At 40.6% G+C, this 26,659-nt stretch overlaps 2 protein-coding genes across 4 annotated transcripts in view; both read left to right on the top strand.

Moving 5' to 3' along the window:
- Nucleotides 1-12,926, top strand: part of myo15b (myosin XVB) — a 56,760-nt gene extending 43,834 nt beyond the window's left edge. The window contains exons 50-66 of the mRNA XM_084342168.1: nucleotides 1,341-1,482; nucleotides 1,601-1,712; nucleotides 1,844-2,147; nucleotides 2,252-2,315; nucleotides 5,284-5,356; nucleotides 5,767-5,840; nucleotides 5,957-6,033; nucleotides 7,683-7,813; nucleotides 7,993-8,087; nucleotides 8,167-8,244; nucleotides 8,338-8,434; nucleotides 9,422-9,570; nucleotides 9,693-9,823; nucleotides 10,609-10,742; nucleotides 10,910-11,043; nucleotides 11,388-11,528; nucleotides 12,350-12,926. Of these exons, the coding sequence (XP_084198294.1) occupies nucleotides 1,341-1,482; nucleotides 1,601-1,712; nucleotides 1,844-2,147; nucleotides 2,252-2,315; nucleotides 5,284-5,356; nucleotides 5,767-5,840; nucleotides 5,957-6,033; nucleotides 7,683-7,813; nucleotides 7,993-8,087; nucleotides 8,167-8,244; nucleotides 8,338-8,434; nucleotides 9,422-9,570; nucleotides 9,693-9,823; nucleotides 10,609-10,742; nucleotides 10,910-11,043; nucleotides 11,388-11,528; nucleotides 12,350-12,436 (2,023 nt within the window). The 3' untranslated portion in view covers nucleotides 12,437-12,926. The remainder of the gene's footprint in view (nucleotides 1-1,340; nucleotides 1,483-1,600; nucleotides 1,713-1,843; nucleotides 2,148-2,251; nucleotides 2,316-5,283; nucleotides 5,357-5,766; nucleotides 5,841-5,956; nucleotides 6,034-7,682; nucleotides 7,814-7,992; nucleotides 8,088-8,166; nucleotides 8,245-8,337; nucleotides 8,435-9,421; nucleotides 9,571-9,692; nucleotides 9,824-10,608; nucleotides 10,743-10,909; nucleotides 11,044-11,387; nucleotides 11,529-12,349) is intronic.
- A 3,379-nt stretch (nucleotides 12,927-16,305) lies between these two features.
- tmem94 (transmembrane protein 94) overlaps nucleotides 16,306-26,659 on the top strand; it is a 45,589-nt gene continuing 35,235 nt past the window's right edge. The window contains exons 1-4 of one of the 3 annotated variants that reach the window (XM_084342760.1): nucleotides 16,306-16,432; nucleotides 18,351-18,773; nucleotides 25,306-25,425; nucleotides 25,774-25,901. In XM_084342760.1, the coding sequence (XP_084198886.1) occupies nucleotides 18,750-18,773; nucleotides 25,306-25,425; nucleotides 25,774-25,901 (272 nt within the window). In that variant the 5' untranslated portion in view covers nucleotides 16,306-16,432; nucleotides 18,351-18,749. Of the gene's footprint in view, nucleotides 16,433-18,350; nucleotides 18,774-22,320; nucleotides 22,410-25,305; nucleotides 25,426-25,773; nucleotides 25,902-26,659 lie in introns of those variants that run through there. The other 2 variants (XM_084342759.1, XM_084342761.1) reach the window with 2 other exon arrangements.

The following is a 26,659-nucleotide window of genomic DNA, read 5'->3' as shown; positions in this document are numbered from 1 at the left end:
GGAAGTGACGGCCTCTGGCTTGTGGGCTGAGCCCAAGCAGACATTGCCAACGACAACCCAGCTAAGGTCTAGTCTCTGAGCGTAGGGGGCGTTGGGAGGACCATTGCGATGCTCTCTGATCTTATGAACCTGGAGGATGTCGCATCCCAGAAGAAGTAGTATCTGAGCCTCTGAATCTAGATGTGGAATCTTATAGGCTCTTGACTTCAGGTGAGCATGGTGCTGTGCAGCTGCAGGTGTCGGGATCTCCGACCGATCATCTGGCATGTGATTACACTCGATGAGTGTGGAAAGCATCACTCCTGTCGTTCCATCCAATGACTCCACCATAAACCCTGTAGCTCTTCTCCCCGATGTTTCAATAGTACCTGCACATGTACGCAGTGTATATGGCGACTCTAACTCTTTGATTTGGAAGAGGTTGAAGAATTCTGACCTAGCCAATGACTTGTTACTTTGATCGTCCAAAATAGCATAAACCTTAATGGCTTTGTCTTGGTGTGCATTGGGGTAGACTCTCACTAGGCAGATCTTAGAACAAGATCTAGGTTCCTTACCTCTGTCACAAACTTCTGTGCACCTGGATGTGACCGCTGACTGAGGTGCCTCTCCTTCACCCTCCCCGCCATGCTCTAAGGAGGGGTCTCTAATGTCCCATAGAGCAGGTCCAGGGTGTAGTGCAGCGATGTGGCCGTCAGTGTGTGTCTTTACGCAAACTGACAGATAGCGAACAAGCTCCAAGAGAAACTCAGAGGCGGGAATAAAGTTGAATGGCCTTTACTGAGGTCTTCATTCTCATGAAACAATTTTTTGTAAAACTGAAATGATACAAAGAAATAATTACCAATTACTGTATTGTCACTAAAATAACATAACATAATATTCACAGAAATTATAATGCAAATAGCTGTAGTTGTAGTCTACTGTTAATTTAGCATTAGCACAATTTACATGTAAAGAAAGTAAACATTTATGCAGTATTTCAAAATGCACTACAGGAATCTGTGTAAGAACAGAGTTAACTGAAAATGTGAACAAAACTCACAAGCGATAATTTCCTAGGCACAAACAGTGGTCAAAAAGAGATGATAGCTGGAGCTGTGAGCAGACCGCATGGCATGTAGAAGCTATGCTTTTCCTGATCAGACTCTGCACACTGTCATGTGACTAAATCTACCTTTCAAAATAAAAGCTTGAATTAAACACAAGGTAATGAGCTACTCTTAAATGCCAATGGGCAGAGAAAAGCAATACATATGCAGGCAAAGCTCACATAGAACATGACAGTTTCAGCTCATGTTTCTTGTGCAGGAGGTTAACTCAGGTCTGCATGAATGTAGTTTTGCAGAGCTGCTGTCAGTTGAGCTCCAGAGCGCAGACAGAGTGGAGCTGGAGCTAAAGAGTGAGAACTTGGTGCTGCAGTCATCCAGAGCTCCCCAGATCGCTGCCATGATCCGACTCTTCATCCAGGAGATCATCAAGGTACTTTATCGATCTTTTATCATCATCATTCACTTCTTTTCTTTCCTTTTAATGCTTTTTAGCACCTTCGGCCATGTGACCCCACACCCTTACAGACATCTTTCTCCCTGCTCTACAGGAGTCAGGCCATGTGGTTGCCCTGAAGAGTTTCGTGACAGATGACAAAAGTCTGCTCAGCTTCAACAAGGGTGACATCATTAAATTGCAACCAATGGAAGGACTCCAGACAGGTGAGGTCATTATTAGGATTCCACATATATCTGTGTACTACTTAGGGTAAGCTATGCCTTATTATATACATTGTTTAATGCATATCAACATCTTCTTCCCATCAATAACTCTTCTGTGTGTGTTCCACCAGGCTGGCTTTTTGGCACCATGGGAGGACGCTCTGGTCTTTTCCCAGAAGACGTCACCCAGCCATCTGCGGCCCCAGACTACCACTGTCTCCACCTTGATCGAAGAGATGAGCGGAGGAAAAGCATGAAGGCCACAAAACCCGTCAGTTCACCTAATGGCCAGTTTTCAGGTCCCAACAGCAGACGCATGGACAGCAAGGATTCAGAGCGGCCTAGCAGAGAGGCCTCTGTGGCAGGATCAGTCCAGGGCTCAGTCCATGATAAGGAGATCCACTCCATGACTGAATTTGCCATTAAGTACTTTAGGTATGACAGAAGAACAATAACTATTGTTGATTATGTTCAGATGGTTTGGGTTTCATATTACACATCATGGCTTATTTTGTGCTACCATTATTTGTTTGTTAAAGAGTGGGGACAACAGGGCTGCCAGCAAATGGAAGGAATTTTTCAGAGGCGGTTCAACACACATGGGTGAGACAGTATAATCCTCCTAACATCACATCCCATGGTTTGTAATAGCTCATAGTACAGTTATCGTACATGGACACATGTCGATTTCGGTTTCTCGCTCTTTCAACAGGTGTAAAGGAAAATTACATTTTCATATGTATTGATAATTATCAAAGGCAAACTCCATGTAAACAGATAGGACAGGCAGGAGCTGCGCTACAGCAGCCATGCTGCCTCTGTGGACACACACATGAGTGAACAGAAGCAGCTGTCTGCCCAGGGTAGCTTAACGTTTATCCTTCTCTTCTCAAAGTGCTTTTCCACAGTAGCTCTCATAACATAACATACTCGGGCTTGAGATACCAAACTAGCTTTTTGAATCCATCATCCTCTACTCTACTGAGTGGCAGAATATCTCCTCGGACCAGCGCATTACGCCTTCTCCCCCAGCTAGAAAACAGCAACATCCCATGATCCTACACTACGCAGGCACGTGCAGAGGGGGGGGCGGAGGGTGCTGAAGCACCTGCCCCTTTGCTCCTTGATGCCCAAAGTGCCCTTTTGTCGGTGCTATTTTTTTTTTTTTTTTTTTTTTTTGGGCGTGTGTGTGTGTGTGTGTGAAGGCCTGTCAGTAGCCCTTAAAGAATAACATTTAACAAATAATAATAATAATTTATGTAGCCTAAATGAAAGGACCTGGCTCCCCTCGCTAACATCATCCACCAAGACGTGCCCCGACGTGCCCCCGCCGTGCCCCCGCCGTGCCCCCGCCGCAGCGAGAGACGGGCTCGGCCCAAAATCCGACAGATCGCACGTTACAGCAACAATATTGCATTTACGCTATGAAACGGGAGTAGTGACGGTCTGGCCATAGGGGGATGTGGGCAAATGCCACAACGACCGAGTTGACTGCGACCGCTGCGTGAAGATGCAGTCCTGCTGATGTTATCAAGATAAAAGTCAGTTGGGGCCAGCTGTTTTACCGCCGACAAGTCTTAAAGACGGTAGACACACTGTAACATTATGGTTGATGTATAGCTCACCTGGTAGAGCAGCTCCCTCAGTGAGCAGAACCATCCTATAGTATGGGTTCAAATCTCAGTATAGGTAGTACCTTTAGTTAATGTGTTTTTCTTTTCTCATCATCGTTATGATCACTGCTATATATATTTATATATATATATATATATATAGATATATATACGTGTATATATAAAAATATATATATATATATATCGTTTTTATGCCTTTTTTTTTCGTGAGCACCTGCCCCTCCGAGGCAGACAGGAAACAAGGGTATATACCAATAATGGAAAAATAGCATAGTCCTACAATTCTAAGTGCTGTATCGTAGGCAACTGGACTTCTTCTGTTCTAACTAACTGGAGGGGAGTTTGCAGGCTTTTAAACTCTGTGTGGGTGTGTTCTTACAGAGTCATGCCAAGACTCTGCTGTCCACTTACATCTGAGGAGAAAAATCATTCCTTTGAGGACAACAATGTAAACATCTTGTCCAGAGAAGACAGATGGTTTGAAAGAGGAGTAAAAGAATCCATCTATGTCAAACTGGAATGACCGTCTTTGAACAGAGGTGGTGGCCTAAGACATTACTTATCACCCACCTACAATGCAGTACTGAGTTCTCTCCCCAGACAGCTTAACAACCATTCACACCTGGGCTCACCTAGCCCTAGCAACCCTCATGAAGGCCAGTTGGGTCAATGACCCACCAACGACGGCCCTAACGACTCTGAAACTCAGAGCTCCCTTGTGTCCTTAACGACTCTGTAAGGACACTCCCACACAGAGTTTAAAAGCCTGCAACTCCCCTCCAGTTAGTTAGAACTGAAGAAGCCTCTTGGATGAGAGGTGAAACATCTTCAAGAAACTGAAACAAGTCCAGTTGCCTACTTAGAATTACCATGACCTGGATAACTGAGAACCTTCATTGATGACAACTGGATTGTTATACTGGAACAGAGCTTGATTCTCCTGTCAGAACAGAAAAACAACATTTTATAAGACGATATATTATCTACACTACCCTTGAATCAGTCGAGGTCAGAGTTCATTCCTGACATCCAGAAGGCATCGAATTACCTGTGACAGGTTTGCACTATCAAGTTGAAGCAATGTTTAATGTCATTAGTTGAGATCAAAGTTAACAGCCATGACACCAGATGACTGAATCGTCCTGTTTAAATGTGTGATTTGGTCTCATGTCCACTGTTACGACCCAGCTCTGTCTAGGGACAGAGGCGCAACATAAAACCAGATGTAGTTGGAAATTTAAAAATTATTTATTCGGCCAGGGAGAATGGTATGCAACAAAATAAACAAAACAACATCAACTCTGACTGGAGTGCTGTTGAACTCAATTTAACAAAACAAAACAAAAGGGGGCCGCAAAAGACGATCTCCGGTGTTTAACAAAATCACAAGGCGGAATAAACCAAGAGGACCCGCAACAGGCGAGCTACAACAGTTAGCAAAAGCCACACACAAAAGAAAAGGAAGAACAAGTCTCTCGGTTTAACTCAAATCCACCAGTCAAAACAGCACTACTACAACAAACAGTCTAACAGAGAGTATCGGTTCTCTAGTGCCTCAAAGACACGCACACACAACAAAGGCTATGACTTTTAACACACGCAACAGAGGCACAGGTGTCGTGCTGCTCCGAGGAGCTCTCAGCTACCGACTGACGAGCACTCCAGGACTTTATAGCCTCCTCCTCAGCTGGCTCCGTCTGACTGGCGGATGGCTTCTTGGTCCGTGCCAATCAGGATCCTCTGGCCGCGGAGTGGGAGGGAGCAACCGAGTCCTGACGACACGTACCTGTTTGACAAACATAAGACTACACCAACCCCAAGAGAGACTGAGATTCGGCGGCAGCCGTAACATCCACCTTGTTATAGAGATCATGATGTCAATGAGTCTTCCCAAATTAATATAATGTGACTGATTGCATTGTGTTTTTTTCATCCAGGTCCCCATGAACGAGTCCCTCATTCTCTACAATGATCCTGAAATCAACGATTTATCTGTCCAGTGCTTCAAGAGTGAGTGTATCCACAATTGAATTTTGGATTATTGCTGAAAGTGAAGTTTATGATACTCACATGTTTTGTTCAAGATAGTTTTCACAGATGAACACCACTTTTATGATCTTCAAAGCATGAATAAATCTCTAGAAGTAAAAAGCTAATGTTAGGCTATAAACAGACTACATTGCGGTCACACGTCTTAAACATCACCACCACTAAGCATCTTATTACAAAATTACTATACACGTAGTCTATAAACTGATCAATATACAAGTTGTAAAGTTAAAGTTATAGTAGTCTGTAACTAAAGTCGGCCTGTAAAGACTAGATGACACCACTCTACGCTACATCACTCTATAATAATACACACTGAGACCACTGTTACTCTGATCCTCCACAATCCTTCCATGGATCTGTCCCGACAGACATGTTGCAGTTCATGGGTGACGTACCACTGAAGAATATCACCCAGTCAGACTGCCTGAGCCACATCTTACTGGTCAGTGCTCTGTCAAACAGTTTATCTATTGGACTGCATTACTATAGCTTTATGTTTTTGTTTGTGTGTATCTCTGGGTTTGATGGATTTAAAAATAATTTCTCTGTTTTGTTCAGTTGGGGAAGGAAAAGGAGCTGCTGAGAGATGAAATCTACTGCCAAGTCATCAAGCAAACTACCAACAACCCAACCAAGTGAGTGTGTGTTTTTATTGTAAGTTTTTGGTAACAGTTTCAATATATGTTATTACTGAGTGATAACAGGAAATAAATACATTTAAAAAGTCAATCAACCAAATGTAAATGCTGTTGTTAAGACTAATATACTCAGTTCATTAATAAATTAATTAGGTTTGAATTAAGTCACACATAAATCGTCTTGGGTTCCCTCTGCTAATAGAATTCAAAGGTACACCGTGAAAGTTGCATTAATCAATATATATATATATTTTACTAAGACTGAATCAAATCACTATGGATAATGGGGAAATCAGCATTGTTTTAGCAGTAGCAGCAGGCAGCTTTCTTCAGTGAAAAAGCTTTGATAAACTCCAGGTAGAGATCAAAACACACACTAGACACTATCTTATGATGGGATCACACCAGCCGCGGTGCGAAATAAGTGTGTATGGTGCAATAGAACACGTGACATGAGAGAGGTGAGTTCCGTGAAACTGTGCCAGATTTAGTCACTATATCAAACCATTCATGCATGGCTGACTTTTTAACCTTTGTTACTATTGGAATTTATTTGTGTTCTGCTGACATATTTCCTTGAATGATACGTGAAAAGTACAAGATTAAACATGGCACCATTCACCTGTTGCCAAACTCACTCCTCTAGCTAATGTGTTTCATTGCACCATACACACAGATTTGAGCTGCTGGTGTGATCCAAGCGCAAGATGGTCCTTAGTTTTACCTAATGTCTTAGAGTCGACGGGATGATTGAAACAGGGATACAGTGATCAGTGACTTAAATCTTGGGTGGGCCAGAGGTGTAAAATGGGTGAGCAATAGCCTGTTTCCTACTTCCCAGGTACAAGTGGACCACACCCGTCTTCAAACTTGACTTTCATATTGATCTCGACTATACACTTGTTAAGTTTCTTGACTGCATTTTGCACAGTTGTGATGCTGCCCACAGACAGACAGACAGACAGACAGACAGACAGACATACTGTATAAACACCTGGCAAATTACTCAAAACTGCCTCTGTAGTAGTTCCGGCCACTAGAGGTTGCAGACTAACAACAAACCTTAATACGGGTCCTAATGAGCTGCTTTCACCTATGAAGTTGTTTTTTCTGATGAGGTTGGGCAGGGATAACTTGACTATATTGCAGGGTTGTGTTACGGTTTGTAGTTATGTGTTAGCTTTCCATCGTTGTTATGTTATTGTGCTTTATTGAGTGATGTTAAATGCTCCAGTACTCATTCAAGGGGACTCAAGCCAGAGCTGTGAATGAGACATTTATACCCAGAAGTATTTGCTGCTGAAAAGAGGAACAAAGCACAGCAATATTGTTGCACAAGTGTTCAAGATATTTGATCCAAAATTCAAAAGAGTAGAGATTCAATTTCTACAAACCTTAACCTCTAACTTTGGTCCATCAATAAAAAATGACAGTGATTCAGATCACAGATTGGATTTCTTCATTAGGAATAAAAGAGTGGATGCACTGATGGATCCAAAATCTACAGAACATATACAGTAAAATACAGGTAAAAGCAGCAGCAGGCAGGTTTATGAACCATAATCTCACAGGAGCTTAAGTGGCTCCTAAACACCTCGTGATTTCTCACAAGAATTATGTTCTGATGGATGTGTGTGTCTCCACAGATCCAGCTGCACCAACGGCTGGCGACTGCTCAACATGGTGACTGGGTTCTTCCCCTGCTCTGGTACACTACAGCCCTACGTCAAACATCATCTTCAGGACATCTCTCAGGACTCTGAACACCCATACCAAGGTAGAAGAAACGCAAGACAACACAGACACACTGGTATCAAGTGGAAATAACACACAAAATGCCACAAAATGTCAATGTCAAAGCCATATCAATGTTAAAATGTCAGCTCCATATTTAAATGTATGTATTAGCTCTTCGAGTGCACATACTATAACATACTGTAACATCTGTGTCCTCAGAGCTGGCCTTTATTTGTCAGGCTAACCTTCAACAATCTCTCAGTTGTGGCGGTCGCCGTAACATCCCCTCACATATGGAGATGGAGGCCATTCTGGTAAGTGAACCTACACACTCAAACAAGTAAAACATGTTTTGCTGCTGATCTCATTTTGAGTGTCTTGGCTTTTCTGCAGGCTGACAAAGCTTCTCGACGTATTCCCATCCAGCTGCCAGGAGGAGTGGATTTTCCCATCAAAATTGGCAGCTTCAGTGTAAGATGTGGTGATACCCTCCGTATTTATGAACAAAACCAGTCGCAGTCGTTTTGTTTATTATCAAGATCTTTCTGGTTGTACTTCCTCTAGATGGCAGTAGATGTGATAACAGAGTTCTGTAAAGAAATGGGCATCTCATCCCTAGCAGAAATCAAAGAGTTCTTCATCCTCGCCAACCTCATTCAAGGTAAATCACACGGATACTGTTTCTAAATGATATAGAAAGCACAATGAGACACAAAGAAGACATATTATGCTCATTCTCAGGTTATACTTTTATTTTGGGTTACTACTAGAATAGGTTCACGGAGCAAAACAAACTTTGTACAACAACCAATTTAACACTAGCTGAGCCAGTAATCAAAAATAAATAAAGTGAATCTACTCAGCTTTAATGTCCTCTGATGCTGGGGCCCTATGTAGTGATATGTCCTGGTCTGTGCAGCCAACAACGAGCAGCTATTCCAGACTGTTACATTCAACGTAATGCTAGCAGTAATGGTCCGGTGCTTACAAGAAGAACAATGGTGGACCTTGTTCAAATGAACCTCCACTTTATGTAAGAAATTGGCCAAAATCTGATTGGCTTGCTGAATCCCATATTGTCTGACCTAGGCAGCCCACACAAAACTGACTGAGTTGTCTTGTTTAACAGCTTTGTGGGTTGGTAGGCACATTTTATGTATTCATTTATTTATTTATTTATTTCTCTTAAGCCTTTTCTCCTTCAACGAACAGTTGGACTTACAGGCAAATTCCTTTTCTACTCAGTTTTAACCCATCTAAGGGTCAGATCACCCAAATTACACAACTATGCATTTGCTCAGTAATTAAGTAAGCTCTAGAGGTGTGCACTTCAGACACACGACTTAGACTCGAGGCGTTATAAATCTCTCAGCTGAAGTTCTCCAGCCTGAAATTAAAACTTTTCCTTTTTATTATTATTATTTATTATTATATATGTATAATATTATCTACTATATATTTATAAATGGTTTCTATTATCTGTGTGAATGGACCCTTTAAAGAAATGGAACATTACCGATTAGGGAACCCCTAAAGGTGCGTTCACACCGGACCTTTTTTTATATATATCACACTACATGGAAGTTGTGTTTAGTGACAGGTGTATTTCATGCACTTCCCTCTGACTCCTCTGCTCCTCCTCTGCCAGATGGGACAGTGCGTCCTCTCCATGCTGAGGAGTATCTGTTCGACTTCCTGCAGGATGAAGGCTCCATCTTCTTCTCCCTGAGGAGATTGATGTGGAGAAGCCCTCTGTCCTTCAGCAGTGACCTCTACGTGGAGTTCCACTACCAGCAGGTAAGAGCGTCAGTTAACAACAGTCAGGAACAGTAGTTCGTTTCTAACCACTAGTTTACTTTCCATGTCACTGTTACCTATATTGTCTTTGTGTATGTGTGTGTGTGTGTGTGTGTGTGTAGCTCCTGGGTGACTATCTAGGTGGGCAGCTGATGGTTGCTCCTGCTGCAGGTGGTTTCCCTTCAGTCCAGCAGATCGCAGAGCTGTCAGCCCTGCAGCATGTGGCTCGGGGACTGAAGCACCAGCCCTCGCTGTGAGTCAAACACAGTCACACTCACAATAATACATCTCTGATCAAGACAAGCAAAGAAATCCAACACAAACATCTCACTCAGATATAGAATGCATAATGATTGCTGAGAAGTCTCAGACTATCAAACTTGTAAACAGTGTTGTCTTTAGTCCCTCCCTCACTTTGCAAATGTATTAATGACATCACTAAGTTTGCTTTCTTCCATCTTTGCCATATTGCCTCTTGAGTCAGTTCACCGATTACAAGAGTAAGAACTCAGCTTTTAAGACAGTTGTTCACAGATTGACTGTCATATTTAAGAAAGCTGGAATGTAACTGGAGTCAGAGCTTGGTTAGCCTAGCTTTGCTTAAAGACAGCAAGCCTGGCTCTGTCCACTGTTTCAGACATCCAATTAAGTTATTGCAAATGAAAACTTATAATTTTGGGTTTTGCTGTTAACAGACTTAAATTGTGAAGAACTTTAAGGATATGAAATGTGTTTGTCACCAAATTAGCCAAGCTCTATTTTTTGATAGTACCGAGAGGAGAAGGAGTATTTACAGCCGCTCCTCTGACCACTACTCAAGACAAGCGCGTCATTAGTTAAAGACACACCTTCAAGCAGGTAGCCCTGTTGGAGAGCCAACACAAGTGTATGGAAAAGTCCCAAGTTTGTCAGACACAACTGTACCAACCTCAACAATATGGGACCTTTAACACCTTGACACACATGTTGACTGAAAGGCAAAACATTTAACATAATCTAAATGTTAGCGTGTGTATACTGACACTATTTCTCTTCAAGGCTGGAGATTATGGAGTACCTGCCCCCACAGGACGGGCTCAGAAGTAGGGCTGAAGAGATTCTAACCTTCTGTCAGGGACAGACAGCAGCCATGCAGTCCCTCAACCCTCAGGACGCTAAAATGCAATTCATTGGTGGGTAGTCCCTCCTCTCCTCTCCTCTCCTCTTCTTTCCTCTCCTCTTCTTTCCTCTCCTCTCCTCTCCTCTTCTTTCCTCTCCTCTCCTCTCCTCTCCTCTCCTCTCCTCTCCTCACCTCACAACCTGATGATAACTGTATTTGTCTGACTCTGCTGTCTTTCAGAGCTTCAGACCACCCTGCCGCTGTTCGGCTCCAACATTTTCTTGGCCCAGAAGGTCAGCCAGCGAGGCTGTCCCTCCCCTTGCATGATCGGCATCGGTCAGGAGGGGGTACTGTTCGTTCACCCTAAAACACAGGTACCTTCAGAAGATTAACTACTTTAATCTCACTCGCTGAGCAGATTGTGCAGGGATAAATATGTTATTTAATCAACAATAAAAAAAACAACCAGAGACCAGATTTGATTACAATGAATATGGTAGGATTACTGCTTGTTTTATTTGTAAATGAATCATCCAATCCAAGATCAAATCTTTGTGTATGTGTGAGTCTTTGCTAATACTAAGAACCTTCTAGCTGCTGGTTAACATCTGTGGTAGATAACACAAGTGTATTACACTGATGTCCAACATGCAGCTGTCAATAATAAGACCAGTATCAGCTGGCTGGTGACATCTGGTGATTTGTGTTTCTTCCACAGGAGCGAATGTATGTGATTCCTCTCGCCGAAGTGCAGTCCATGCGCACCATCCGTCCCAAGAAACAAGGCAAAGTGCCGGCTGTGGACATCAGTTATGGCAATCCAGCCCGTCCCAAAACTATCACCATTCATCTCAAAGAGGTAACAACAGTTGTGACTATATGTTAACTTTGTGTAGTACTGATGGGAAAATGCTGTTTCTTACTGCCTGGGTCTTATTTGTACTTTTGGTTATCATCTATAGATTCACACTAGGGATGCAACAATATTCAATATTTTATTGAACCGTTCAATACGCCCTGTTAGGTTCAATACACAAAGGCAAACAATACAATACAGTACAATACAATACTACAATAATGTTTGCTGTTTAACTTGATTGGATACTGCATATGTTTTTTATGGAAGGCAATTAAGATTAGTGTTAAATTTTTATAATAAGGTTTGTGGTTTGACTACAATGCTTTTAATTACTTTTACATGCAATATTGCCTTTGCTAGTGTGAGTAGTTTTATATTAAGATATCGAAACCGTACCGTTACCGTGGCCCAAAAACCGTGATGCATACCGAACTGTGGGACAACTCTTCCGTTGCATCCCTAATTCACACTATGAAGTAGTGGAAACAAGGTTGAGGCATGAGACAAACTCATAACGGGATGATAGAGTTAAGGAGTAATCAGTCAGTGTTGTATATATTTTTCAATGTAGTTCATGTGAATGAACTGGATCCTTGTCCTAATTTCCGTTACGTTATCATTCAAATGGGATATTTTACAACAACAGAGTCCATGATGAGCAGAACACACTGTCTCATGTCAGAGTTATTGTGTTATTTATTGGTACATTAAAATTTCATCAATTAATTTTAGTTTTTGTCTCCGTCTATGAAACAATAACTTCAATCTAAGAAGCACTTCAAATATAAACTGTTTGTAATAATCTGTTAATGTCTCCTCAGGCTAAGGAGTTGTGCCATGTCCTTTCTCTGATAATGGAAGAGTTGATCCGACCATCAGTCAACAGCTCCATTTCAAATCGACTGTAGACAGACGGAAAGACGCACACACACACACGGACAGACACACACACAGACATTACTAAGAGCCTTTGTGAATCACTGTTTTCTTTAACAGATTTTTGTGTATACCTTTTTTGTTTTGTGTTTGTAATTTATCTTTTGTCAGTGTAACTTGATGCATAGTGTGTCAGTGATGAATGGCTGAACAGAAACTTGAATATGTACACACAATCCCTCACCTTCTCTCCAGTGTTATGTTATTTCGATAGTAAGTGATAATGATAGATGTATTGCGCTGATTATAGAACACAAATGAATGCCGCAGTAAGGATTAGAGTAAGTCACCAGTTATTGTATGAATAAATCAATTCTTCAATATGGTTCCAATTGTGCATTAAAATTCTATTACACCATTGTTGAAATGAAAAAGTTTGATAATCATTATTAAAAATGTATGTTGTAATAATGTCATGAAATATAAGTGAATAGTTTATAAGAATTAAAGATATATGTTGATTAACTTAATGTCATGAGTTTATCTTTTCATTTCTTGTAAGGAGGCTTCTTCTACCATTATAAAGTATTTCCAGAAATAAAGTTCCCTGTATTAAATCGATTGTAAACCTTGTCATATGAATGAATCTCAACTACATAAGCAGAACAAACCTTTTCTAGTTTTTGTGCTACCGCCCCCTGAAGTGGTTCAGGGCACGGCTTGAATCCGTACATGGACAGTTGCAGCCAGTGGACATTCCCCCAGGGATTTTTAAACAGTTTAATCAGTTAATGAGGGACTTTCTGTGGAGTGGGAAGAAACCCAGAGTAAACATTCACATGCCCCCCGCTTAGCCCAATAGAGACACTGTCACAGAAAAGAATGAATACCAACTCAATCTTGGGGTTTTCAAGTCTGACACTGCCCCCCATTTTGCTCCATTTCTGGTGTTGTCTCTTGAAGGGTAACTCCACCAAATTTACACATTTAAGTGTTTTTTGTTTGTTTGTTACAGGTCTTGGGGAGTAGTACTGCATATGTAAAAAGAGTAGTATAAAGCCTGTTGTGGCTCCAGAGGAAGCTGCATGAAATCTGATAAATTGCCTCCAGTGATGTCACTCAGTGGCTAAGTCGCATTCTGGGTGATGTAGGTGCAAGTTTTTGAAAAAGAAGAAGAATATGTGGAATAAAAAAGATGATATCTCTGGTTCTGCTGTATCTATTTTGATCATTTGTTTTTAAGCTGTCCATAATGAGTCCACCAGTATTATGTGCAATGCTAGACCAGTGGACTGCAGAGTGAGCTTCAAGCTTCAAGTTGATTATACAGATATTAATAATATATTTTTTTTTTTGTACCTGTGCCCCAAATTTCGCTCTCCCACAAAGAGAAATTGTATTAAATTCTCACTATGAGGAACAGTCATCTTGGGATAGTTGGAAAGCAGGCTCAGCCAGGGCTGACAACTATTGATTTATACACTGAGTGAAATTACACTGTGGAGGCAACCTGACCTCAGTTTCTACTGACGCAGGGCAGACTGCAGGGATGCAGCCTGAAGGTCAGAGGAGTGCCTGTGTGTGTGTGTGTGTGTGTGTGTGTATAGTCAAGACTACTGCAATCCAAATCAACTACAACACTTGTAGACCAACTCATGTCTTTATTATTAAGTTGTGTACTAATGATTCATTGTTTACCTTAAAAAAGTCATTGATAAAGGAAAAGAAAAAGTTATGGCTTGTAACAGTTATTTTCACACTTTATTCTTTGTAACAATGCTACAGACATGTGAATTGATGTACTAATAAAGCCATCAATACAGCCTGTGAAACCCAAAAATAAGTGTTTCATATTAGAAAGTGGTACCAAAACTTATTTTTTAATATAACAAAAGAGATTCCTTGCTTTATAGTAAGATTAAGAAATAGCATGAAAAACTGGTTGGAAGTGGCACAATTCTTGAACTGACATTTTTCTGCAAAGTTATCCTATACCACCATTTTGTCATATTTACTTTAGTGGAATCATTTAAACTTTTGGCAACTATATTTATTTTACAGAGTTAGATCTCCCTCATGCTTGTGAGTTAAGCATGGAACTGTAGTCAGAAGGAGCTTAGAACTCACTGTTAACACATTTTATCTCATTTGCTCAATCTGTACACAGACAGAAAGTTGAAAAGAGCATTTTTGAGTTTTAGAGTGTAATGCAGTAACTAATTCTTGGTGAACAACAGCCCAGCACAGTGATTTCCTGATGACTTTCATCAGTCAGGTTGCCAGGTTTGATACCATGCCTGTACAGAATCCGACACCTGTAGTCAACAACCATATCTGACAACCCAGAAATCACTGTCCGTTACTCTAAAACCACAAACTGCCTTTTTTACCATTTGTGTGTGTGTGTGTGTGTGTGTGTGTGTGTGTGTGTGTTTTTGTGTGTGTGTGTTCTTCTCATGTGATAATGTAGTAATAACTACTGAGTGCTCATATGGTTTGGTAGTAATGGCTACTGAGTACTCAAGTAATAATGTAGTGCTGACTACTGAGTAATCATGAAGTAATATAGTAATTACTAGTGTGTATATTTATTCAATAGAAAAGTAAAGACTACTGAGTAGGCCTTCTCATATAATTACATAGTGTTGACTAATGAGTACTTATGTAATAATGTAGTAGTTACCACTATGAATATTCATGTAATAAAGAAGTAATGACTGCTGAGTGCTCTTGTAATAATGTAGTAATGACTACTGAATACTCATGTGTCAGAAAGTGAACCTGTTGTCAGGCGTTGCAGCTGGTGTGATCCCATCACAGGATGGGCTCTACATTTTCTTCTTCTTCTTCTTCTTCTTCTTCTTCTTCTTTTCTTCTTTTTTTTAAAAAACAGAGTTACCTGAACCAAGCTGGGGATTTCTACCTTTCTCTCTCTGGCTTTCTATCCTGCAATGAGCTCTCTCTGAACTTGTGCCACATGGATGCTGAAAATTATCATCTGTCAGCAGTCCCAGCACACGCAGTCTTTAAAGTTACATTTTACTTTATTTTGTTTTACTTAGGTTTTAGTCTAATACATTTTAACTAGCTGCCAGAGTTAAGAAGCTGGTTAAAAATGTATTATGCAAGTCTATTGTACATTACCTTATGTTCTTTGTCATTCCTGCCTAAAGTAGAAAAAGAAGAAATATAATAATACAAAGTACTGCATTACAATCAAGATTATATTTGCATATATTAGTTGGTTGTTTAGTTGTTGTGTAGTTTAATTTCACAGCGCAACTTATTCAAAACGCTCATTATAAGCTGTTCAACTATTTTCCTCACAAATGTAATTCATCACTACAATTACAATGAAATTAAGTTAAGTACTGTTCATGTTTCCGTTCTGGTTTCCTTCTGGTGACGCATTCAGTCAAATGGGACAAAAAGTCAAACAGGAAATAGGGTTCAGTTTACTATAATTAAGCCGTCGGATAATTTATAACATACTGAACATCAAACTGTCATCACGTGATTTCTGGATACTTTGTTCATGTTTATCAATGCAGTAATCTGTGTGCCGTAAAATGTTAACCCAAAGCTGCTAAACTGATGAGTAACACGAGCTACAGTTCCGCCTACTTCATACTTTGTCACAGTTTCTAACTATGAACACTTGTAATAGTTGTAGTCATAGCTATCATATTTACACTTAGCATCTTTTAAGTTATTGTGGTGAAAGCTATTATAACTCAATATTCCAATGACTTTGAGTGTCACTGTTCCTCAGTGGAAATTGGAGGTTTCCTATTTCAAAATAGAACCATAAACAGTCTTAGAAAACATAGCTTCGCCCACTCTGCCTTCAACCAATCAGAGGACAGAGTACTCTGGCGACGTCCAATTACAATACACCATTCCTTCTTCCAGGCAGAACGCTCCCCAACATGGCTGCTGCGGTACAGTAAATGCACAGAATCACATTTGTATCTTAGAGAAAACACAATTTTATAAGGATATCAACAACGACCTGGAAAGTACGACAGGTGAGTCAGCAGGCTAATACTGTAAATCAGCTGGCTGTGTCGTTATTGCGAATATTGCAACAGTGTAAAGCTAGTTAGGTCGAAGCGTTTGTTAGCATCTGCCTTTGACATGAAGGGACGGAGACGTTAGCCCGCGATGCCAACCATTCAGTATGGAGACTCCGATTTAAACTCGTTTACACTGAATGTTGTTAGCACTGTTACATTCCACTCGTAACAAACATGGCCAACGCTATGTTTTCAATTTATGGATACACTCTTAAAAACGTTCGCGCACTAGGTTGCACTGGCTGTCATGTTCAACCTTTGAGGGGACGCTGTGCTTTTACCACAGTGGTCCACCCAAATAGTCACTTTAGCTAATTAGCAGGCAGTGTGTGAGCAGTTGTAATGTATAATTTTTATTTGAAATGCAGTGTTTTTTTGTGATGGTGTCGTGCTGTATGGTCAAGACTGACTCCTCAAGATAAATACCATTTAAACACAATGTTTTACACCACTTAGTTCCTGTGTATACTTTTGTTGACTTTGAAAGCCACATTTCAAATGTATGGTTACATCTAACGTTAGCTACGTCGTGTCACTTGTCTGACGTCAGCTAATCATATAAAATAACATGCATAACTGACGACAGGTTATCCACAGTAGTTCAGCACTACCAGTCTTATTGTTAGGTCCAGGCGACGTATAGAAGGGCAACACAAATCCAATGATAGGTCTTGAGCTTGGCTGACAAGGATTAGCTCGCTAAACATACACTAGTAGTAGGCCTATTTGGGAATGTATCACACCCACACAGTAGGTGATCTAAACTGGTCTGGTAGTTTGCTGCCAGATCTGGAAACACCTGCTTTGCCAACACACTTTTATCTGAAAGGGATTATTCCAGGTAAAGCAAAAGTTAAGCCGAGGATAATGAGCATCCCCAACAGAAACCACTGCCAGGAGTAGACTCAGGAGATTTGTGAGTGACAAACACAGACCACAAAAGTGGAAGTTAATTCCTAGTAAACAGTGGGCATGTTATTGAAGTTGACTTTTTAAACCTTGTTAGAACCTATAATAAGTCTGTTTTTGGTTGCAATCTTAGTCCATCAGTCTTACTTTGTCGTCAGTGCACCCTCTCACCCGTCAGTCTGTCCGACTCTGTTCTCCTCTGTTTGGCTGAGCACTATCAACTCTTTGCCAATGGAGACTGCTGACTCTGGAGTTCACTGGGCTTTTTGTGCCAGAGGAAGCTGCTTATGTGGTCAGAGTGAGTGGAGAGCCTGGTGTCAGTAGATTCAGGGCCTTGGTCTGCTTTTCAATAGAGCTATTATGCTAACATCTGGGTGCTCATGGTGTAGCCCCAACATCATACAACATGACAGCATTGAAGCGAACTTTAATAAAGCGGCTTGAGCTGATGTAGTAATAAAAAACCTTTCCAATCATTATGATATTTTACAATATAGCTGCAACAATTGATCCATTGGTTATCAACAATCAATGAATTGCCAGCTATTTTGATAATTGATTAATCAGTTTGAGTCATTTTTTTTTTTTAAGGAAAACAAGTCAAAATTGTCTCATTCCAGCTTCTTAAATGTAAACTTTCTGGTTTCCTTCCTCCGCTGTGACAGTAAACTGAATATCTTTGGGTTGTGGACAAACTCAAAGATATCGTGGGCTTTGGAAAACATTGGCTGACATTTTTCACCATTTTCTGGCATTTTATAGTCCAAACAACTTATCATTTAATCAAAATATAATCAACAGATGAATCACCACAAATTAATTGTTTGCTGCAATCCTATTTAAAAACCAATGGCTTAATTAAACCTGCTCTACATTGCATTGTGGTACTGCAGTGTAGATCAATGTTGGTATCATTCCTGTTAGACTTGCTTTTTAATTGTAATTTGTCATTCCTCCACAGAGCTCTACATGAATGTTATGAAGAGGATCCCTGTGCCACACCTGAGCAACAATTAATCCTCCAGGCAAAAACCCCATATCCCATCGTTCCCTGCTACTCTCTGCTGGTCCCTGCAGGTGTGGGTGTGCCTCCTGTCACACTGGCAGAGGAGGCGGGGCAGGAGGTGTTGCCAGGTGGAGGACCAAGGCTGCACCCACCTGCCTTCTCCATCTGCCTCCATCCAGATTTGACCCACTTGATCTGCAGCTTGCACAGGCAGTGGGCTGATAGGGAACCGTCCGAGAGCCACAAGCGTGCAGCAGCGTCCAGATTGGGACATTGCAGAGCGACACTTACAGGGCTCTGCTGGGTGGCGTTGGCTGTTTGAGGAGCAGAGCATGTTGAGTGGTTGTGGTTGCCATGGAGCAGCAGGATAAGAAGCAGGTGAGTTTGGTTGCTTAGTTCAGCATTTGCCTGTGCTACCTAAATGTCCCGGAGGTGGAGGATTGTTTACTGAACAGATAGGGGCCCTGGGATTGACACTGCCTTGAGGGAGTGTCTAACTATCCCTAGCTTTAGGTTCATGCTTTTTTTGTGCTATTCTTCAGGGAAACAAGAACTTAATTTCTGAAAGAGCAAATGTTTACCAAAAAAAAGTCATGAGAGTAGAGATGGAACAATTATTCAATTTATGTTAAGTCAATGGAAAGGAAAAAATATTTGGCAACTGTCCTGATCAATCAATTTATTGTGATAATTCAGATTATGTTTGATCATTATTCCTAAGGGAATGTTGTGCTTTTATAATAGTTGTCAGTAGAGGCTGACAGGAAATGAGAGGAGGGAGTCAGACAGGGCAAGAAACACCAACAGTTAGACAATCTTAAACAAGCGGCAGGTTATCTAAACCACCTTATCAGGAGGTAAAACTGACTGTGTATGCATACTGCTATGGTAAAGATCTCAGCATGCTTTGAGAAAACCAGGTCATAAGACCACATCTGAAGGCAGAAGTGCTTATAGCTGTTCTGAATACCTGCTTTAGAAGGCTGAGCACAGAGCCATCATAGAGAGAAGTGAGACACAAGGATTTGTCCATGGCGTTCATTATGTTGCACTCTGTTTTATACACAAGATATCGGAAGTAGCTGTGTGAAGAATGAAAACAAATAGTTAGAGAGAAGTTCAAACTTCCTCTTGTCACACCTCCACACACACCTGGGCAATTGCTGGGTAAAGTGGGCATGGATGTTGGATAGTTTGTTTCAACATTTTTCAGACACAGTCCCCTTGATTCCCTCATCAGAGAGAAGGCTTCAGATGCTGCAAGATGATCCAAAGAGCACTTTGTCTGAAGCATATTGTGATGTGTAATGATTTTGCTCTACAACTAAAATCTGTAAAATCCTGGTAAGCACATTGTTATAATAACCAAAAAGGTTGTAATGAACCATAATTAAATTACAAGTGCACTGATTAAAATGACATTAAAATGTAGAAAATTAGTGAACACTTAAATTCAATCACTTTTAATTCACATCCTCCCATGTTTCCCTTTTCACATGAACACTGGTTGTCATTGATCATTTTCGGTCATTTCATTTAAACCTGCCAGAAGGGTCAACAGATCCAACCTCTCTAGTTAAACATAGATGTGTAGGAGAGGCATTTCACAACTTGGCACTGCTGGGTCAACACAACACATGTAGGAATGGAAACATGGCTGTCGCTGACCTATTGCTCAACAGAGTCAAAGGAGAGCTTTCTGCCTCTTCTTTCTCAGTTCCCACCTATGTGCTGTGTTCTGTTATGTAACCATTAACTCATAACAGTGGAGTAAGAAGCATGTAGCTGTCCTCCTTCTAAAGGAGACATGACTGTCCTAGAGGTCTTAGAGGTAGAGTAGATCTTTCATTCTATATGTTTGTGTTACATAACATGATCACACGATTGGTATATTAACAGCGGTGTAAAATTATATTTGTTTTTTTGTGATGGTGGTTATATAATACATTGTGAATGCATTAGTGAGAGAAGCTTGAAGAACTCGGCAGCATAGGATTAATGATGCCTTGTTCACTGTGTTATTGAGAAGACTCCAGACTCCCACTGTATTCACATTTTTTTAAGTTGAACCTTTCTGATAACTCCAAATTCATGAGTTGTGATACAAAGTAGTGGTCCGGGTTAAACTTTAATGCCTGACCGGGGCATTTGTTTGAGGCTATCAAATCACTAAAATTACTAAAGTTTGTCATATTTAATCTCATCTGCCTTGCTCTCAAACAGTGAACTGCTAAATACTTAATTGGAGTTTGGCCTACATTGTTGAAAGCACCTTGCTAAATTCCTGTTTCCAGGATCATTGAAATGTTGTTTTGTGCTCCACCTCATAAAAATCTTTACCCCCTGCCATCTTCTCATGAGTGCCCGATTGGTACTGCACATGTGTAACTCTCAACAGAGATGAGAAGGAAGGAAGATGGCGCAAAGTTGTTTTTTACCACGTGCCTGATCGGGCAAGTGATTTGCCAGATTTGCTTGCCCTTCTCGGAATTTTTTATTGCCCCAGGCAATAGGGCAATCCTTGTTGTTGAGCCCTAATAGTTGTAAAATCCAGTTAGTATAGAAGTACGGGTGTCTAGTCATTGCACTGTTATTGTTAATGCTACCATAGATGGTGGATTTGGTTTTTACTCATCTCTTACTTCCAATCACTTTTTGCCCATATTGCAGAACTGACATTTTAATTCCTCTCACGTTTTGTGCAAGGTAATATAAACTATAATGCTCCATCAGCTATTAAAACCAAAAATTAATTAATTGGAAAATTGAGAGTTCCAGTTTCTCAAATGTTTCAATTAGCTTATATTAGTTGCCTTCCCATATAGAGATTGAAATATCTTTTGGTCTAGGCCGTCAAAATGAATTCAGCTGGCCTTAACAATGCCATTAAAAAAAAAAAAAAAAAAACAGTTATTACCAAAGGCAGGCTTAATAACAGAAATACCTCTCTGTTTAATGCAAAACAATTCAACAGCACCACAAACAACATAATGTTTGAAGTCTGTTGTAACAGGACTGGGCGATATAAACTTAAAATAACATTGCAATATTTGTATACCATATACTGTATTACAATTCGCAGAAAATTCATTGATATTAATATATATTTTGAAAGCACTTCATAAATGTTAGGAGTGGGGGACAAAATCAAGTATCGCAATATTTTTTGACCAAATACCTCGTTATTATTATATATATTATAGGGAAGATTATTATATATATTATAGGGAAGACTACTGGTATTTTAAAAAATATCAATACAGTGAGATTTCTGATAAATAATCATCACTAATGTGGATGCCTATTTGCCATGAAATAATAAAATGTGTATTTTTCTGAAAGTTGTTGTTGAACCAGTTTTGGTAATCAATCAATCAATAGTCATAATTTTCTTGTTACCATCTTCTCTGCTAATTCTCTCTGTCACTTCTCTGTACAAATCCCTCTGTCACTAAAAAATTAGCTAAGTTAGCAAGAGTAAAATAGTCTAAGCAGGGTTATCCAGGCCAGGATGGCATTGTTCCTCTCATCAAAAGAGACAGTTTTTCTCCCCCCATTATGTCTGACCCCTCCCTTTGCTCTCTGTAGTCAGGGTTTTGTTGCTCAGTGTCCCAGCCAGCTGCTGAACTGAGTTGAACTGAATGAGGCTTGGCCCATGCCAGAGAGGCAGCCAGACTTGGTGTTTTTGAATTAAAGTCCAGCTGGCAGCGTGCACTGACGCTGGGCTCTGTTGTCTGCAGCCCAGTGACGAGGGAAATTTGGGTGAGGTTTTGCAGCATCTCGGCTCTCTTCTGACTGTAGGCATGAGCAGGCTCTCTCTCCAGTTAGGACTTCATTCACATCTTTAGAACTGTTTTCTGAAATGTAACGATTCTGGTCACGTAGCACGGCTGTCGTTAGACACTGCCCTTGTAGCCCAGCAGCAGTAATAGAGATTTTAGTGAAGCAGAGCAGAGCAGGGCCGTCATGGTGCTGAAGATGAGAGAAGGATTCTGCTTCAGGAAGAAGAGCAGCGTAAGTTGTCTCCTGCTTGTTTCTGTCAGTCTGCAGCTGAACACATTCTCCTAAGTGAAGGCTAAACAACAATACTGTTTGTTGCTGTTTTTGTGACAGTCAGAAACACTGTAGTCAAGGGATGTCTTTTGGTGTCAGTGGTAGTGTTAAGTGTTTGTTGGTATAATCTTGATTTGTCAGGGATCATCCAAGGTTAATCTAGATCCTTCCCAGGTTGTAGGCATGCTCTGCTTTACTAAAGCTGTTTAGGCTCCTTGTGTGTCTGCATATTTATGTCTGTCTTGAGGATTTTTGTTGGGGCTTTGTTACTCTGGGAAATGGAAAGATATTTATAGCTTGGCTGTGTGGGATGTGGAGCTTGAAAGCTGAACCCTGTGTGTTGTCATATTTGTGTATGTCCTTCCGTTGGTGTGTTTGCAGGCCTTTGCAGACACACATCCTCACAGTGACATGGGGGGGTGGGAAAGGTTGCTTTCCCATTAACATAAGATATGACTGTTTCCCTTCCTCTGTTAGAAACACGTTATTTTCTTTATGTAAGCAGCTGTTTTGTTTAAGCATGGAATAAGCCTGCATAATAGAGATAAGATGTGACGTATACAAAATTTGTTGGACATTTTGAAGGCAATTATATAAGTGAAACAAATGCTTGATTAATCACATAGTCAATTGACAGAAAATTAATTGACAGCCATTTATCAAAGCCAAGCATTCTCTGGCTCAATGTGGGGATTTGCTTAGCCAGATGGCTGTTTTTCATTGATGGTTTCCTGTGTAATTCAAGAAGAAAAAAAAAGTTTTATCTTTTTTTTCCCTTTCCTGCCTATGTAAGTTTATGACTGGCCACCTGGGCGAGTGTTGTTTGTGTCTGAAGGGTGGGGTTGGGGCATTGCTGCTTGGGTGAAGGTCAAACATGACTTAAACAGTGTTAGAAATATGTCTTTATCCTTCCCTGCTTGTTGGTTCTAGCCCAACAAAATACTAAAAATGTGAACATATTGTTAAGTTTATTTAAGTTTATTTAACACCAGGTCTAACAATATATAGAATAACTAAAAACATTTGGGAGTTCTGATGCACTTTACCCCAGAAAGAAATGTAGAGCTCTTGTCATAAACCATCCTGTATCCAGCAATGACTTGTTGCTTGGTCAGGAAGGACGTCCTTTGTTGGACCATCATTTTACCTGTCTTGGCCAGTAACAGATTAACATGAAAATATTTGAAGTGCATTAAATTGATATAAGAGACCCCACCCAAAGGAGAACAGCAGGAGCCTATCTATGTTCAGGTTGTGTTTATTAAATAGATTATATCAGTGGAATATATTGCTGTATACTGCTTAGCATGTAGTAAAATAATGTGATATAATAATGAAAAATTGTAGGTCATGTCGTCTTTACTGGTGTTCCATCATACTTTCATACTGGTATGATTGAATGAGTATAATGTGTGTTTTAAAAGGGTCTAACCTTGCGTGGCAGCTGGATTTGCAAGATCATGTTGTCATGGGGTCTCGTGAATTCATCTTGCCAAGGTTCAAGTCGTGCACTTGTGGCTTATCCACAGTGGTTCAGATAAATCAGCATCCTATGAACAACTGGCAGCTATGGCCGTGGTTTAGATATAATGACCAGCAAAAGAAGCGACTGTTTGAAAACAACAATTGAGGGTCCTAAAATGATTGGCTTAGAGCATAAGTCATATCAGAGCTGGAGAGTATATGTTATTTAAAGAAGAGCAAAGAATGGAGATAAAGGCTTTTCTTGGTGGAAAAGATGTATGTGCTATTCACTCATTCTCATTGGTTTAAGTAAGCCTGTGATAGACAGATATAGACAGATTCGAAAGTGCCTGCCCTTTAAAGGTGCGTTCACACCAGACCTTTTATTTTTGTCGCGGTTGCTCGTGTCGCTCCAAAAAAGTCGCTCTGTTACTCAGCTGCAGTCGCTCGTCGGCACAATTCAACAGATCGCTCTGATAACGTCATTCAAGCGATTCCAGTGAATTTCACGTCGCTCGGAGGCGCTCATTTCTTCCCGTTTTCAACGGTATACGCGGCTGACAACAGCCCAGTTTGACGAGCTGTTGGCGAGAATCAGAGGCAGGATTGCCCGGTTGGACACCAACTACAGGCGCTCCATCCCAGCTGAGGAGCGCCTGGCCATTTGTCTCCGGTGTGTGTGTGTGTGTGTGTCAACGTAAAGCCGGCTTTGCTCTTCCGGACCGGTGGAGTTGTATTACGTTTCCATGGTTTCAGTAGTTGTCATAATTACATATAGATTACGGCAGCCAGTCAGCGCTGAGCGACAAGCGACTGACGGCCAGAGACTTGGGGTTTCTCATCTTGAGCGACAGAGTGTTTTTTCGCTCCTTTGCTTGGACGCTGTCGCTCAGAGCCCCAGCGACATTTCGCCTGAGCGATTAACCGCTCAGTCGCTCGTTTGCATTGACTTAATATGTAAACTTGTCGCCAGCGACAAAAATACAAGGTCCGGTGTGATCGCACCTTAACAAGTAGTTTTCAAGAATGACTTCCTAGATGGTTTTTTGTAACAAACCATCGGGTGCAGCAGTTTAAAAGGTCTTAAGAAGTCTTAAATTAACTGGGTGATCCCTGCAGAAACCCTGAATACAGACACAGCTTTCATACTAGTTATGCAAGGAATGGGTTGTGTCAGGGAATAGAACAATGATTTCCAAATACTATGAGAATTATTGTTATAAATTACATAAAAAAATACTTTGATCAAGTCTTCAAATCATCAAGACTGGCAGTAATGATAATTGTAATAAGCAAAGCTGTCAGAATTATCTTCTCAGCCAAATTTTTCATGCCTCATTTTTGTGTGAAGAGCCACCAGAGTGCGAAATTGTTGTTGTATGTGTTGTTGCAGGAGGAGGATGCTGTGACTCTGGGCCTGTCGACTGGCCAGGCTCTGGTGAAGCTGCGGGACCAGCTCAGCAGCCTGCTGGAGCAGCACCAAAGGGCTGCACAGAGACGAGCCTCTGCACAGGTACACATACATTTTTATCAGTGCTCTTTAACTAAGTACAGTCACTTCCAAACTTTTGTCCTCATCCTGCCCTAAAACAACATTTATTGTAAACTTAAAAGCAAAGTAAGGACTGGAGAGACTTGAGATTTGTCATCATCCTTGTCAGGACGTTTGGTCCCCGTAAGTGTGAAAACACAAACATAGCACACAGAAAGCTATGTGCTACACACGGCCTTGTTCAAATCCACTTATAGAAGCACAGTTCCCTGATGTTTCTTTAAATAAATCTGTCACGTGTTTGATACCTTACATAACACACTGTGATTTGTTTTGCTTATGCCTTGTTGTTTTGTCATGTTTTTGTAGGAACAGTGGGTAAATAGCTTTCTTTACCATGGCAACCGTCACTCATGTCTCCATTGGCCTGGTGCTGCCCTCACTTTACTGGTTGTGCTGGGACTCTTCTGTTGCCATGGCAGCCAGCCAAAGGGCAGGTAGGTGAACATCTATGATACTGTTTGTGCAACATCACCAAAACTGTTGCAGATCTTTGTGCAGTCATTTAGATTTATTTATTTATTTATTTATTTATTCATTCATTCATTCATTCATTCATTTATTTGTTTATTTATTTATTTATTAAGATTAAGATTTATTCTGGGTTTTTAACAGTGTTAATTTTGTCAGATGAGATGAAAAATATTCGTCAACGATATTTTTTTCATGACGAAAACGAGACGAAATCAATGCCCTTAAACACTGACTGTGACGAAATTAACACGCATTTTTTGTTGACGAAAAAAGACGAGACGAAATCTACTTAATCAAATAAAAACTTAATAAAATGTCTTTCTTTTTTCGTCACAGACTTTTAAATTACAATCCAAAAAGTGCCTTCACTGGATGCGCGTCAGATAAAACTTATTATTCCTGAGATGTCGTAGCTTCATCTGGGTCGATTTACCTGCTTAAAAAAATAAGATTTGGTGGGATCTTTGGCAACCTATTACCTATCTTACTTCACACATCACGTCAGCAGTGTTTTTGGTTCACATCGGTGTGGCACGGGCCGACAGAAAGCAGCAACACGTGTCTTTGCAGCTGCTCCTCTAGCAACGTAGCAGTCCTAATCATTCAACATGTGGAGCTACTTCATCAGGTAATAATGACATAAATCTTGTGAGATGAGTGAGAAAAAGACTAAAATGAATCTATTGGTTTGACTAGATTAATTGTGATTAACATTACTGTC

Source organism: Pagrus pagrus (assembly GCF_965226575.1).
Source record: "Pagrus pagrus genome assembly, chromosome: 21".
NCBI lineage: Eukaryota > Metazoa > Chordata > Actinopteri > Spariformes > Sparidae > Pagrus > Pagrus pagrus.
This window is presented reverse-complemented; position numbering and strand designations above follow the sequence as displayed.